The 16987-nt window shown below is 35.3% G+C and overlaps 1 protein-coding gene and 1 long non-coding RNA gene across 2 annotated transcripts; both read left to right on the plus strand.

Annotated features, from left to right (window-relative positions):
- Positions 1–670: 670 nt before the first annotated feature.
- On the plus strand, positions 671–15845 carry LOC103501020 (zeta-carotene desaturase, chloroplastic/chromoplastic; the record flags this gene model as incomplete). The annotated part of the gene is given in 14 exon segments (NM_001328475.1): positions 671–919; positions 1193–1317; positions 1781–1915; positions 2873–2945; positions 3128–3201; positions 9416–9520; positions 12095–12339; positions 12432–12519; positions 12916–12958; positions 13042–13198; positions 13940–14068; positions 14321–14393; positions 15179–15343; positions 15543–15845. Coding segments are annotated over 14 exon segments (1731 nt in total). The 5' UTR covers positions 671–756.
- On the plus strand, positions 9527–11851 carry LOC127148159 (uncharacterized). Its single transcript, XR_007818918.1, has 2 exons — positions 9527–10653; positions 10734–11851. It is a non-coding gene; the product is annotated as an uncharacterized LOC127148159 (long non-coding RNA).
- Positions 15846–16987: the final 1142 nt, after the last annotated feature.

Here is a 16987-nt window from a genome sequence, read left to right on the forward strand (position 1 = left end):
AATTTTACCATTTTTTTAGAATTGACATTCTTTACATATTTAAGCTAATTAACATATAAAAAAAAGAGGTTGAGATTGATATCAAAATTTTAATTTCACAAATTTGTTGATATGAATTCAAACATAAAGTTGAATAAAGGTAATTAAAACAAAAATTTAATGACGTAATCACAATAAATTACCTAATTCAAGAGTAAAGAAGAAATTAATATTTTAATAATATAATTATACCAAACTCATAAATATAAAAATTATAAATGAGAAAAAAATAGATTGAGGAAAAATGGATGAAAAGTTAGAGTTATAATAATCATTTCCTCGAACATGACTTGGGTTACATAACCCAACTCTGAACTTTATAACCCTTTCCCCCATCATGCTCTTAAATTTTAGCCCCACAGTTTTGCCTAATCTCAGACAATTCGTTTGGTGGCGCATCATCGCTAGGAGAAGCACTTCCCTCGGTGTCTCGTTCTGTTTCTTAAATTCTCACGCATTTGCATTTTTCTTTTTCTCGCAACAATTTCAAACCACTATCTTTTTTATTTTAGCTTTAACACCTCCTTTGTCTAACCCCAGCTACAAGACAAATTCTCACCCAACGCATCTTCACTTTTCTGATGCCCTCTTCTCTTACAAATTCTAATAACGAAATTTCAGCCATTGAACTATATTACTTGGAAAGTGGCTTAAAGTTTCTAGAGTTGAGCTCCAGAAGCTCATTTTATCCATTCCTTGGTTCTTCGTTTTACAATTATGGCTTCTGGGATTCTTTTTTCTCCTGTTTCCTTCTCTGGGAAGCATGCCAACTGTCGCGATTTTAGACTTCCTGCTCGTAATTCGTTGGTTCTTCTAAAGGGTCAAAAGTTTTTGGTTAAATCCTCTTTGGACAAAGATGTTTCTGATATGAGTGTTAATGGTACGTTCTATTTTGATTTAACTGTTATTATTTTTGTTGGGGGGCGGGGGGGGGGGGGGGGGGGGGGATTGGGATTTTCGATATTTTATCTAGGAGCATATGCTCGATTGAAGTGCACTCTGTTTTTGAAGTAACAATTGGGCGGTTCATGTTAACTGCTGATTCTTTTTTGAAATTCAGATTAGAGTTGGCCATGAAAAGTTGATGTTAGATGGTTTAGTCATTTGATTGTGTAGTTTTTTAGTCACATCAAGTTAATGGGTTACCTTACAGCTCCCAAAGGATTATTTCCCCCTGAACCTGAGCGTTATCGAGGACCCAAATTGAAAGTTGCTATTATTGGAGCTGGGCTTGCTGGGATGTCGACCGCTGTTGAGCTTTTGGATCAAGGCCATGAGGTTCAGTTTATCACCTAGTCTTTCACTGTTTTCTTCAGTACCTTGTATTAAGGGGCCCAGAAACTATACAGTTTCTTAATAATAATTACTGCTTCATAGAAAGGGTGAGTTTGGATTAGTTGGAAAGATGATTTTAAGTGCCAACTTTTCTTCGAAATGCAAATTTTGGAAGAAACTCTATTTGGTTCTCCTAAAACCACTTTCAAGTGTTTGTTTCCAGTATCTTTATAAGTTTCAAACTCAGTTTTGTTTATTATGTACATATTGTGAGAATTTTGATGATTACTGTCAGAATTGTACTTCTAGAAGTCTCCCCAAACTCACCCATATGTGTATATATGTTCTCTTTTCAATTTAGCATCTTCGGAAAATGAACAAAAAATGAGCTATTCATGGTTTTCATAGTTCAACTGATTATGCAATTCAACAATGTCACACTCACACGTGCCTTTTATTATTTCAGGTTGATATATATGAATCAAGGACCTTCATTGGTGGGAAAGTGGGGTCGTTTGTTGATAAACGTGGAAACCATATTGAAATGGGGCTGCATGTATTCTTTGGTTGTTACAACAATCTTTTTCGTTTAATGAAAAAGGTAAGACTGTTTGCCTTATTGATAAACAAATATAACATTTGAATATTTATGGTTCTTTTTCTCTCTTAAATATTGAATTAACTGATTTTTTTTCTTTATATATATATGTATATATAATGTGTGTGTGTGTGTACACACATTTACAAGAAGTGAATATTTTCCTTGAATATATGAAAGGAGACTTAATGCTCAAGGATTCAAACTCCAGAACGAAGTAATAAAAGAAAATTACTAGAAACTAGACATGTCAAGCCTGGCTTTTTATGTCCTCGTATAATGCTTACTTAGAGATAGTGATGCCGTGTACTAAGAAAGTAAAAATTATATTAGTTTTCATTGGTTCTCATAATAAATATGACAGTTAGCATTTGGGTTGCCGCTGGGTCTTTTCGTAGGTAATGGTCAAGAATCGATGGTAAAGCTGATTTGAAATAATGATGGTAGAGTTGTTTTGAAGTAATGAACATACATATTGAAGATTTTGAATTGTACAATGTTTGATATTATTTAAATTTACCCTCACCTATTAGCTTAAGCTTTGAGGTTGAATTGGTGATTTAAGATGATATCAGAGTAGGTTGCTACTGGATGACTTAGGTTCAAGCCCCTTCCCCATTTAATGTTAATATCCACTTGTTGGGTCTTTCTTGATATTTCAAGCTTAGAAGTGAGGGGAGTGTTGGATATTATTTGAATTTATCCTCACCTATTAGCTTAACCTTTTAGGTTGAATCGATGATTTAAGATATAATAATTATTTGTCCATTGTAGAAGTAGAATTTGAAATTAGAACTGGCCGTTTGGTGCCAATAGCTGCTTCTAGAACATATTTGGCAGCATTTTCTCTAGCTTGTTGCCAATGATATTAGATGCACTTTTTCTTTCTGAAAACCTTATTTTATATTATAATTCAAGACAGAGCTAGTTGTACATATTATCTGAATTATTTGAGATTAGGTTGGCGCAGAGAAAAATCTACTTGTGAAGGATCATACTCATACGTTTGTAAACAAGGGAGGTGAAATTGGAGGTAGAGTGCATTTCTTATTCTTAACAAAAAAAATTTCAGGCCATGAGTTCAAGTTACCACTTCATCTAATTATAACCATGGGAGGGTTTTTTGCTTTCTTGGGAATATGAAGATTATCTTTATTTTTAAGACAATATAGATATTATTTTGACTCCATTTCTAATGAATTTTTACAACCTCAGAACTTGATTTCCGCTTTCCGGTTGGAGCTCCCATACATGGAATTCGAGCTTTCTTGGCCACAAATCAGCTTGGGGTAATGTCTCATTGTCACCGGCCTTGAACATCTTTTTAATTTTTTTTTTTATAATTAATAATCTTGGGTACGGTTTTCCTAATGCTATATAGGACTTCTATTTTTCTTTATGAAAGGAGTTGCTGGGATTTTCTTTTTTGCTTAACATTATACATTAGAGGAAACAAAGCATAAAACTTGAACTTGCCAATATAAAACAAGAAAAATAAGACTAAACCTACTACATCTGGATAGCATTGGACTTGAAAACAACAACTAAAGCCCAATGAAAAATAGAAAAGGAGAAAATCTTCCTCCAAAATTCTATTGACAACCAACATTCAAAGAAAATATGATTATCTTTAAATAATATTATATTAAGTCCCTGCATTTGTTTTTTTTAATACTTCTTAAATAAGAAAACCCCAAAAGTGCACCACTTACTGTTCCCCCACCCATTATTATCAATCTCCACTTCCGTCACACTAGTGCTTCTCTCTTTGGACATAATATGACTACTCAAAGCTTCACTCTCTTCCCCCTTTTTCTTGATTGACAAAGATTTTGAAACTCTTCCTTTCTTGAAAAAGAAAAACATTTGTGACTTGAATATATCACTTGGAGATGTTGGGATGCTTGAAGTAGTTAGCTTGTTGTTTGACGAACCAAATTTAAGGGCTGTAGTTTTCTTTGGTCATGGTAGTGGCTAGGAGGTTGACAATTGTGATCAAGATGAAGACAAGGAAGTTTGTGTTAGAATTTTGTGGGCTTGTGGTGTGTTGAAAGCCTAAGGGTAGTTTTGTAAATTATATTACCCTAATTATTCTTTCCTTTTTATTTAGGCTCTTGTTGCTTTTAATCTTTCCCCTCATGTATCCCTTGTCTTCACAAGAAAATAATAAGAAAACTCTCCATCATGGTTTTTCTCCTTGTATTAGTGTCTTTTTCCACTACCCAACCGATAACTATACCTCATCGGAAAATCTATTCAATTATCATTCTGTTGTTAGTAATCTCCATGCCTAGTCGGACTTTGAAATCGTTGATTCCTTGACTCAATCTAAACCAAATGTGCAAGACTTATCTCAGGGTACCACCCAACAACAACTAGCCATGTTTAAACAGCAAATCACGACGTTTGAGGCAGTTTTAGGAGCTTCTACTCAGACACCTAGTTCTGGCATTTCGACCACCTTGTCGATGTATTCAGAGAATCCAATAACTTTGTTCTCTAATTTGTCTTCTACTTACGTATCTGGTTCTGTGGCACAAACTACAGGGTTCTCTACATGGGAAAAGTTGAATGGCCAGAACTACTTCTTGTGGTCACAATCGGCTAAAATGATCCTTGAAGGGCAGTGCAAATTTGGCTTTCTGATAGGAGAGGTATATCGCCCTCCACTAGTGATCCCCAGGAATGGTTCTAGAAAGGGGAGGATTATCTCATTCGGGCCATGTTAATCAACAGTATGGAGCCATAGATTGGCAAGCTTTTATTGTATGCTGCGACTGCTAAGGATATATGAGATACAACTCAAAAACTTTATTCGAAGTAGAATGCCTCTCGTCTATACACATTGAGAAAACAAGTCCATGGATGCCAGCAGGGGATTGGATGTAACATCTTATTTTAACTAACTTTCCCTCATTTGGCAAGAAATGGATCTTTGCAGAGAAATTGTCTTGAATTGTCCCAGTGATGGTATACAACACTTTGGACTTGAAGAGGTTGACAGAATATGTGACTTCCTTGCTGGTCTTAACTTGAAGTTGGATGTAGTTCGTGGTCATATACTAGGCCGAATGCCTATTTCTTCCTTAATGGAGGTTTGTTTTGAAGTCTGCCTTGAGGAGGACCGTATGAGTGCTATGAACATTCTAACTACTCCTGCCATTGATTCTGCTGCCTTTAGTGCGAGGTCCTATACTCATGACAGTGAGAAGCACAACGAAAAATTGGTCCTATCTGTGGGTATTGCAAGAAATCGTGGCACACCAAATAACAATGTTGGAAATTACATAGTTGTCCCCCAGGCGGTAAGAAATGTCCTCCGAACGACAAACAGAATTCAGGGCAAGCTTATGTGAGTGAGTCTATTGGAACCTCTCAACCATTTGGTCTCACTGAAAACCAGAATGATCCTAGTTTGTCCACACTAGGAGCTATTGCTCAGTCAGGTATGCCTCAGTCCCTCAGTCTTATCAATGTTGATGGGAAGAATCTCTGAATTCTGGATTTGGGTGCTACAAATCATTTGACAGGTTCTTCTGAAAGTTTTGTTTCCTATGTTCCTTGTGCCGGTAACAAGAAAATCAGTATTGCAGATGGTTCCTTGCCCCCATTGTTGAAAATGGGCAAATTTTTCCCTTTGAAGGGCTACCTCTACAAAATGTGTTGCATGTGCTCAAAATTTCAAGCAAGATTACCCACAAACTGAACTGCATAGCAATTTTCTTACTTGAATCTGTTTCTTTTCAGGACTTGAGCTCGGGAGAATGATTGGCACTATTTGACACAGTAGGGGTCTCTAACTCCTTGTCGCTTCCTCTAGCAGTAGTTCTAGGACTAGTTTTTTTTATCATCGTACTTCACTACATTTGAAAAAGATTGTATGTTGTTGCATTTTCGTTTGGGCCACCTGAACTTTCAATATATGAAATATTTATTTCTCCATCTTTTCTCTAAAGTGGATGATCTACTTTATGTTGTGATGTGTGTATCCGGGCTAGACAACATCAGATCTTCTTTCCCACAACTATATAAACCAACTCAACCTTTCATCCTTATCCATAGTGATGTTTGGGGTCCATTCAAGTTTACTACCTCTTTTGGGAAACAGTGGATTGTGACCTTGATTGATGATCATACCTGCCTTACCTGGGTCTTCCTCATCTTTGACAAATTTGAGGTCACTTCCATATTCCAAGACTTCTATCACACCGTAGAAATGCAGTTCAATGCCAAAATTGCAATCCTATGAAGTGACAATGGTCGTGGGTTTCAAAACCATACCCTTAGTGAATTTCTATCTTCTAAAGGGATTGTCCACCAGAGTTCCTATGCATACAACTCCTAGTAAAATGGGGTTGCAGAGCGAAAAAACCATCACTTTATGGAAGTGTCCGCTCCCTTTTGTTGTCTACTTCTCTTCTCTCTTATTTGTGGGGCAATGTTCTTATTGCAACTCATCTTATTAATTGGACGCCCTCTCGTGTTCTCCACCTTCAGACCCCCTTAGAATGTCTCAAGGAGTCTTATCCTTCTACTTGTATCCTTCTTGAGGTTCCCCTTCGGGTGTTTGGGTGCACGACCTATGTTCATAGCCATGGCCCTAACTAGAACAAGTTCTTCCTTCTAGCTTTGGCTTGTTTGTTTGTTGGGTATCCTCTTCATCAACGGGGCTATAAATGTTTCCATTCTCCTTCCTATAAGTACTTTGCCTTCATGGATGTCACTTTCCTCGAGGATCATTCTTTCTTTCTTATTAGTCCGCTTTGGGGGAGAGTGTAAGTGAAGAACTTGACTATGTGATTCCCTTAGAGTTTACTAGTTGTACTCTTGTTTCCTTACCAAACCTCAATCCTCATAACACGGTCTTACCAACAAACCAAGTTCCCTGGATAACCTATTATGAGAGGAATCTCAGAAAGGAAGTTAAGTCCTCCACTTCTTAGCTGGCTCCAGTCCAAGACTCTGAAACATCATGAGATCAAGGTTTGACTAAATCTATTGGCTCATATGTTGACAACAAAATGGGTGAGAATGACATGTTCGATTTAGTTGTTCCCGAAGATGTTGGTGAAAAGAGCAATGTTGATGAGATTGAGGTCATGGCAGAAACGGCATGTGTTGAGGCTAAACAAGATCATTTAGGTAATCTTGATGAGTATGATCAGTCTCTTGACATACCTATTGCACTGAGGAAAGGTACCAGGTCCTGTAGGAAGCACTCCTTCAGTAACTATGTTTCTTATAAGAACCTATTACCCCAATTCAGAGTCTTTACAGCCACTCTTGACTCCACCACGATACCTACGAATATCCACATTGCCTTAGATTGTCTTTAGTGGAAAACTGCAGCCATGGAAGAGATGAATGCCCTTGAAAAGAACAAGACTCGGGAGCTCTGTGATTTTCCTAAGGAGCATAAAACCGTGGGATGTAAGTGGTTGTTGACCCTCGAGTACAAAGTAGATGGAACCCTAGACAGACACAAGGCCAGGTTAGTTGCAAAAAGATTTACGCAGACTTTTGGGGTTGATTACACTGGAACTTTTTCTCCTGGTATAAAGTTATACACTGTTAGGGTTCTCCTTTCTATTCTGTAAATAAAGATTGACCCCTATATCAAGTAGGCGTTAAAAATGCGTTCTTGAATGGAGATTTAGAAGAGGAAGTCTATACGAGTCCCTCTCTATAGGCTTTGAAGGCCAGTTTGACCATCGGATTTGCAAGCTTAAAAAATCCTTGTACGGGTTGAAACAATCGTCGAGAGCATGGTTTGACAGGTTTACCACCTTCGTTAAGTTCTAAGGGTATAGTAGGGACACTTCGATTACACTCGGTTTATGAAAGTTTCCAAGGCTGGGAAGATTGCTGTGTTGATTGTGTACTTTGATGATATTGGGTTATCTGGAGTAGACATTGTTGATTCCGTCCAACTGAGAAAGTAGATGGGAGATGAATTTGAAATTAAAGATTTGGGAAATCTAAAGGAGGTAGTTAGATCGAAAGAAGGTATCTCTGTATCTCAAAGAAAGTACTCTCTTGATTTGTTAACAGAAACAGGTATGATGAGATGTAGACCTGCTGATATGCTATCAAGTTCAATGCTAAACTGGGAAATTCTGTTCATAAAGTTCGAGTTGATAAAGAAAAATATTAGTACCAGGTGGGGAAGTTGATCTACTTATCTCACACTAGACAAGAGATCTTCTATGCTATACGTATTGTTAGTCAGTTTATGCAGGCTTCTTACGAGGAACACATGGAGGCAGTTAACAGAATTCTGAGGTACTTGAAAACCACTCCTGGTAAAGGGTTGATGTTTAGGAAGACTGACAGAAGGTGTATTGAGGCGTATACTGATTCTGACTGGGCAGATTCTATTGTTGACAGAAAATCCACCTCTGGGTATTGTACTTTTGTGTGGGGCGATCTCATAACTTGGAGGAGTAAGAAGCAAGAGGTTGTGGCTAGAAGCAATGCTAAAGCTGAGTACAAGGCTATGAGTTTGGAGATATGTGAGGAGAATTTTGGCTACAAAAGGTTTTATTTGATATTTTTAAGGATTATGAGGTGCCTATAAAATTATTCTACACTAATTAGGCTGCTATTAGCATCGTTAATAATCTGGTTCAACATGATAAAACCTAACATGTGGAAATTGATACACTTTATAAAAAACAGACCGGATAGTGGTAGCATATGCATTCCTTGCATTCCATCTAGTCAACAAGTTACTGATATTCTCACCAAGTGGCTTCTCAGACAGAGTTTTGTTTCTTGTGTTAGCAAGTTGGGCCTTGACATTTATGTCCCAACTTGAAGGGGAGCGTTAGAATTTTGTGTGCTTGTGTGTTGAAAGCCCAAGGGTAGTTTTGTAAATTATGTTACCCTAATTATTCTTTCCTTTTTTATTTAGACTCTTGTTGCCTTTTTAATCTTCCCCCTCTTGTATCCCTTGTTTTCATAAGAAAATAATAACTCTCTACCGTGGTTTTTTTCCTTGTACTAGGTTCTCCACGTATATCAGTGTTTTTTTTTCTTTTCACCTCTTTCAATAGTTTGGGATGAGAGTTTTTGGTTTTTAATTTTTGATTTGTATGAAAGATGTAATTTCTTTCTAGCACTATATATTTGTTGTAATTTTTTGTTGGACTTATAGTACTAATCTCTTACTATTGTACTTGTTGTTTATGTATGAATGAAGAACTGTTATGTTTAATATGTATGGTTAATTTATTTAAAGGCATTACTACAACATATACACATAGATTATATCTATATTTTTAAAAATAACATCCCCAATGTGCTTGTGTCCTACATTTTTAGAAATTGACATGTCACGATGCCTTTGTTGTGTCCATGGTCATGCTTCTTAGGTGATGGTAGTTGACAGTTCAATCATCCTTCTGTTACTTTTTGCTCTTCAATAATAAAACAGATGATCTTATTGTTCAAGATTCATAGATATTTTTCTGACTTTTTTCCCAAAACAATTGTCAAATGCAGACTTATGATAAAGCAAGAAATGCTTTGGCTCTTGCCCTAAGTCCAGTAGTTAAAGCACTTGTTGATCCAGATGCTGCAATGAAGGATATTCGAAATTTGGATAGTGTGAGAATACTCTCTCCTTTATTTATTTTTAATTTTTAAATTTTTTGTATTTTCTTACTTAACAAACAAAGATTATAAATTCTCATGTACAATATCTCTTTTTATTTTTTGACAAGATGACCACTGCTTGCTAATGGCATCATAAGTGAATATACTACTTTGATCTTATAATAATTTCATTCTTTCTCGATGAAAGTTGTGATTTATCATTAAAAAAAAATACTACTTTTCTCTTATAAAAATTTCAAAAGATGCTATAATAAGTTATAGGCTGACTCCTAATAATTTGTCCATTTAGCTTAAATATATATCTTTTGATGTTTTTATTTCTTTGCCTTCTTTGCCCCTTCATGTAGTTGGTCAATTCGCTCCTTGTAGTAGTTGTGGTCTCTTCAACTTAAATGTTGGGAGTTATGAGATCCCTCCCCATGCCAGAGGGGGGTTCCAAATAAATTGCTTTTGATATCTCAACTGAGGATAATTCTGGTGTATTTTCAGCAACAGTCTCTTTTATTTTAGTTAATGAAAAGTTTCATATCCTTCTTTTAAAAAATTAGCTCAACCGAGGAGGTCCTGGGAATTGTGGTTCGAGATGGCTAGGAGAGAGACTCATTATTTAATTCATAGATTTTTTGTTGTTTATGCACATTGAGGAGGCAAAAAGAGAAAATAATTCTTTGAATTTGGATATTCATGGCTCCCAAGAGCATTCAACTCCATCTCAAACATTTTCCATCGAGAATGAGAAAGGTTTTTGGGTATGCATCAGGCTAACACAACTATTCTCCAATAATGAAGCCTCATTTTCCAATATGGAAGAGGAAGAATTAGAAGTGGAAAAATCAGATACAAGGTTTTCGCCGGAGTTCTCCAAGTCAAAGGATTTGAATTTAGATATAAATGAACGAATTTTGCTGGCTTTACCTTGTCACTATTCTCAAAAAATTGATTAATACTTTTTCGGCTGAGCAATTTGTGGTTCTGACGTATTAGAAGAAAATTGTGGCAACATTGTTGTCTCTTCTTTGCCTCTGGAGCTAGTTTGTTGGAAATTTCTAAAAGTCTTCAAGATTGGAGGATTTTAAATCATTCAACTGTTACTCCTCCAGGTTCATCAACCAATTTTATTTGAGGTATTTATCCTAATTCGTCTATCAAGAATGTTTCAGATTTTTTTTTATTCTGATGAGGAGTCGGTGGTTATTATGCACAGTGATGAATTTGACCCAGTAGAATGAGGTTGAAATATTGGTGACTGAAATGCCAACTGCCGAGATTACAAGACCCAATAGAAGCCCATTTTCAAGTCCAGTGGTGAAGAAAAAAGATAGGGGGTAGAGATGAATGCCCTTGAAAAGAACAAGACTTGGGAGCTCTGTGAAAAGATAGGGGTAGAAATTTTGTATGGATTACTGTAAGGTCAATCAAGCAACCATGGGTGACAAGTTCCCAACCCTGTTATTGAAGAGCGTTTAGATGAGTTTCATGGGTCTTATGTTTTCTTGAAGTTGGACTTATGCTTGGTCATCAAATTAGAATGAGTGAGGCTGATATACAGAAGACAACCCAAAAGATGAACACCTGGATGCAAAGGTTTCCATTATCTGATTGTATACATAGGCTAGAGGAAGAAATGATAAATATGAATCTTATTCTGCACACACTATATCGTTCAATAAAAGTAGGTGGTCCACAGACAAGACTTCAGCTATTTAGTGCATTATTGAGGACGAAACCTCTAGGTTCCTCTGCAGTTCCTTTTGTATACATTATCATGCAGATATTGGTCTTCTATTTGGAAGAGTTCATAGTCCAAGCTTCCCAACTGATTGAACTCCTCCCAAAAGCAAGATACTCTCAGTTCTTCAGCTTCCTTCTTACGTACGCTTGGAACATTGATAAAACAAAAATTGACAATAGTTCTTAATTGATTCGAAAACCCCGGAAGGCATGGAAAAAGTCTCCATTGAAATCATCCATTCTGGGTAATTGGAATCATATATACCACAACGACCTCTAGTGCTTTCTAATTGCAGATCTCATTGTAATTGCAGAGTTGTATGCTTCTTGATGTGTGAGGCATGCATAGGAGCCCACCTTGGAGTCTTGGTTGATTTGTTAACAACCAAGCATCCGGTCGCTGGGATCCTCTTGACAAAAATCGCTGAATAAGTACCATGGAGATGCAAGCACAGCCTGTAATTGCAAAAGCCCATCTTTAGCATATATGACCCTGCGACAGTCTTCTACTGCTCTGGGGCATCACATTCTCTATTGCCACTGTGTAGGTTGTCGGAATTGTCATAAAAAAGGCTAGAATTTGAAAGGAAAGGGGTGCGTGCCTAAGATTGAGTTGATGAGATGTAATAATATCTTTGTTTAATTATTATCAAAGGGCGAAAAAGAAAAATCTTATTTTCATGTCTTGGGGAGAAACGTTGTTTTCCTGCAGTCTTTCATCATATTGGCCTGATTAGTGTCTTAATTTCTTTTATATGTATGATTAGTGATGATATGAAGATAAACTTCTTTGCAACTCCAGTTTTTTAAACTCTCGACTTTACAATCATACAGATAAGTTTTTCAGAGTGGTTCTTGTCTAAAGGTGGCACACGTGCCAGCATCCAGAGAATGTGGGACCCAGTTGCCTATGCTCTTGGATTTATTGATTGTGACGACATCAGTGCCCGCTGTATGCTTACTATCTTCTCGTTGTTCGCTACTAAGACCGAGGCTTCTTTGTTACGCATGCTGAAAGGTTCTCCGGACGTTTTTTTAAGTGGGCCCATAAGGCAGTATATCACGGACAGAGGGGGCAGGTATATATTACTTTATTTGGGTTTTGCTTCAGTACCCGTGGCTAGTTTTCTCTTTGCCAATCATTTTGACTTCATTTTCCGGACTAGAGCAGATTCCATCTAAGGTGGGGTTGCAGGGAGGTACTTTATGACAAATTCGCAGATGGAGAAACTTATATTGCAGGACTGGCGATGTCTAAGGTGGAATGCTTCCTTTCACATATTTTCTGTGATATTCTTTTCCCTGAACAATGCTGAACCGAACATGGTATCATATGGATGGATTTATTTATCATATAATTTTCAAAACTTAATTATATAGCATCAGTTTGGTCAGCCATGCCACTCGTTAGATGTTAGGTACCTAAGCAGTAAGCTTCATGTTCACTATTTTGATTTCTAGGCCTCAATTAGGAATATAATAATGATTGGATTTCAAATTAGAAATATAGGCAGATCGCAGAAAGTAAAAATTATTTTAGTTTAAAATCAGAAAAGTAAGTAAACACTGGATGTCAAAAGTTGGTCAATATTAATTTTTGATCCAAAATATGTCATGGGATTGATATTGAACGGTTGATGATTTTGTTTTCTCAGGCCACAAATAAGAAAGTTGTGAAAGCTGATGCTTATGTAGCAGGTTTGTGCTTAAATATGTCTTCCACTTTATTTATTTATTTCTTTATTTTTTAATTTTAAAAATAAACTATACATTGATGACAGCATGTGATGTCCCTGGAATTAAAAGGTTGATTCCTTCACAATGGAGAGAATGGGAGTTCTTTGATAATATTTATAAGCTAATAGGAGTTCCTGTTGTCACCGTCCAACTTCGGTATAATGGATGGGTGACAGAATTGCAAGATCTAGAACGTTCGAGGTGATTCACAATGATTTACGTTCTCGTTTTGTTGACAAAATCATAAAGGACCCATTTTATGACATTTTTGTTTCCAATTTCTACTTCTAGAAAATCATTCTTATTTACTTTTTCTTTCTAGTCATATTTAAACAATGTTTTTGTTATTATCAAGATTTGTTTATTCTTTTGGATTGGGCCCATTTCTGTAATTGGGAATAAGTTTCTTTTGTTCTTAAACCTTGCCCTTATATATCCTTTCATCTATCGCAAATTTTCAATGAAAGTTGTGTTTCTTTTATCAGTGAAATGTTTCTTTTTAATTAATAAATCAATAAGTAAAGTTTTGTTTCTGACCAAAATAATTAAATAACTATATAATTTAAAATAAAGATCCTGAAGCTTTATTTTTTAAAATTATTCTCGAGTTAACATCTTACCTGGAAACCATTTCTTTAGGGGTTGGTTATTTTATTTTATTTTATTGCGCTCGTATTCTTTTATTTTTCTCAATAAAAATTGTTGATTCTATTAAAAAATGAATTGTTGTGAGATTGTGCAAAAGTTAACGTAGTTCTTATTGGTTGCATTAATTAGCTGTAAAATAATTAATAATTTTATCTTATGATTCTTTTCTTTTATGTTTCAAGCATTTCATCTATATAAGACGGCTGTATCTTACATTAAAATCATTGGAAAGTAAATATTTTATTCTATTAATTTCAAGAGTAATTCATGGATTTTCTTCACTATTGACTGCAGGCAGTTAAGGCAAGCTGTGGGGTTGGATAATCTCCTTTACACTCCAGACGCAGATTTCTCGTGCTTTGCAGATCTAGCACTAACCTCTCCCGAGGATTATTACATTGAAGGACAGGGATCATTGCTTCAGTAAGACAACTTTTACTTTTAACACTGATGTTGGTTATGCTTTCCTTTTATGCAATTATTTTCATTTGCATATACTAGGCTTCTGACTACTAACACCTCCCAGTGTACCAATCAAGGCTGGTAATATTCCTGTGTTTGCTTTCAAATCAGGAAAAATCAACACATCAAAAAATATTTGTGCAGAAACATACTCTATTAAATGTCATTTTGCATGTTATGTTTGGATTTTAAAATCACTTGAACTCATTTCAGATGTGTCCTCACGCCCGGGGATCCTTACATGCCATTGCTAAATGATGAGATTATAGCAAGAGTTGCAAAACAGGTGTTATTTTTATTTAGACCATCTTATAGAAGTATTTCAATTTGCTATTTCAGACTATTATGATTTATACGATATTCTTATTTATAAAAGTATTTTTATAGGTTCTATAGAAGTATTTTTATTTATAGGGTATGTTTTGAGAGTGCTTTTTGGATAGCTTGGCCATTGTGAAATCTTTTGTTTTCCCCTTCCAAATTGATGCTTGAAAAATGTTGAAATTAATTTTAGATAAGCTAAAATTCTCATTTTTTTCAACAATTTGTTGAAATGTACTTTTAGTGGGATTGGCCAGGAATCACCTCACAAAAATCGGGTCAATTCTTTTATTTTTATTTGTTTTTCAAGTAAAAGTTGCTCCGCTTGTGTATTAATATTTTTTAAATAAAAAATGTCCAGTAATTCTATAATCACTTCTGAAACTGAATATAATAATTAGAATCACAATTTATGAAATTCAGTTTTGCAAATCAAATGTATCTAAATCTCTTTAAAATCACAACTTCAACTAACACTTCATAAATTCCTTTGACTTTTCAAACGATACTTTTAAGTATTATGAAGTTGCCTGGGAAGCACAGCCAAAAGCACTCAATTGTAGCCAAAATCCGATTTAATTATGTATCCATGAACACTTCTCACCTTTTTGAATGTCATCTTGAAATCTCATTCGAATGTATTAAACTGAACCTAAACAACTTTACTCAGAGAAACAAAGCTATATAAATTTTTCCATGTTTTCTTCTCTAAACCTGGCTATGAAGATCTTAACTCAATATCATTTGCAGGTCTTGGATTTATTCCCCTCATCACAAGGTTTAGAAGTAATATGGTCATCTGTGGTCAAGATTGGGCAGTCTCTATATCGCGAGGCACCTGGCAAAGATCCCTTTCGGCCAGATCAGAAAACCCCAATTAAAAACTTCTTCCTTGCTGGGTCATACACAAAACAGGTATTTTGACATTTCATTTAATTCAAAATCCAGAAGGCCAAGTTAAGATGAAATTTATTCACCAAATCCCATTATCAATTTAAGCCTCTACTTGAAAGTCCCTTTTAGACATTGGTTATATTATCACAAAACTAACTTCATGCCAAAGGTCATATGTGAAAAACCATAAGTAAACTCCAAAATTCTCTATTATATTTAGGATTACATAGATAGCATGGAAGGAGCAACGTTGTCAGGGAGGCAAGCTTCTGCATATATATGTGATTCTGGTGAGGAATTGATGATGCTAAGAGAGAAGATTGGTGACATTGAATCTGAAACTGCCAAATCGAGTGATGAGCTAAGTCTAGTTTAGCCCATGAGGATTCACTGTTTATGATGTAAACAAAGAGGCATAGTGTAATAATCAAATCATAGTAAAATTATAATGCTAGGGCCAGCTATTTCTTTTGTAATCCTGCGAACAGCTCTCTCCACCTCTAAATGAAATAGCCCATCTTGTCTTAGTCTTGCGCTTGTGTAGCAATTATTATTATATATTTCAAGGTTTAAGCATATGATGGTGTTTGAATTGGGAAGAACGCATAGTGTACCCATAGGAGAGATACACGGAGAAGAGAAGAGAAGAGAAGAGAAGAGAAGAGAAGAGAAGAGAACAGAACAGAAGAGAAGAGTGAATAACAGGCACATCTCCCTTGTAATCATATATAAACTGAGAACAGAAAGGAAAAAGGGAGGAGAAGAAAAAGGGTTGGAGTGGGAGGAGGAAGAAGACAATGCATCGAATTAAGAAAAAAATAATCCAAAGTTAATTCTTCTTATTTTTTAAAAACAATATGCACCTTGTGATTTTATTTTTATTTTAAAAGAAAAAAAAGCATTTTGAACACATTGATGGAGCTATTAGTTGGTTTTGCACTTTGAAAAACCAACGCAGATCCGACTGAACTAAACCAAGCAATTGACATGAGTTCAGTCAGTTTTGGTCGAACCATAAAGGATATTTGTAAAAACCATGTCCTAAAAATTTCTTCATCTTCTCGTAATTTTCTTTTTCCTAAAACATGAAGATATATTATTGAGAAATGGTCATAGATAGAAAAAAAATCTAACAAAATTTTAGATTATCGATTATAGACACGAATAGATTTTTATCGGTTTCTATCAATGTTACTTATACACTAATATGATATGCTCATAGCAGGGTCTATCAATCTAAAATTCTATTATATCTTGTAAGTATTTTGGTTTATTTTGTTATATTTGAAAATGTTCCTATATTATTATTATTAAAATATATTATTATTAGAGATCATTTTAAATGACAAAACTTGTGAATTTTTTTTTCAAATGTAGCATAATATCAAAATTTATCTATGATTGATCGGAATAGACTATTATCTCATGATACAGATGGGCATAGTTGGTAGTCTAGTTTTATCTATTGAGATCAATCATAAATAGATTGTGAAATTTTGCTATATTTGTAAATATTTTGATTTATTATGCTGCTATTATTATTATTATTATTATTAGGGACATTTGCATTCATGACAAAATATAATGAAAATTTAGTCACTATCGGATGACCAAAATGCTCTCATAGTTAAAAATGTAGAACCGCATTTGATTATTGTTATCAAA

Source organism: Cucumis melo, chromosome 2, assembly GCF_025177605.1.
Source record: "Cucumis melo cultivar AY chromosome 2, USDA_Cmelo_AY_1.0, whole genome shotgun sequence".
NCBI classification, from domain to species: Eukaryota; Viridiplantae; Streptophyta; class Magnoliopsida; order Cucurbitales; family Cucurbitaceae; genus Cucumis; species Cucumis melo.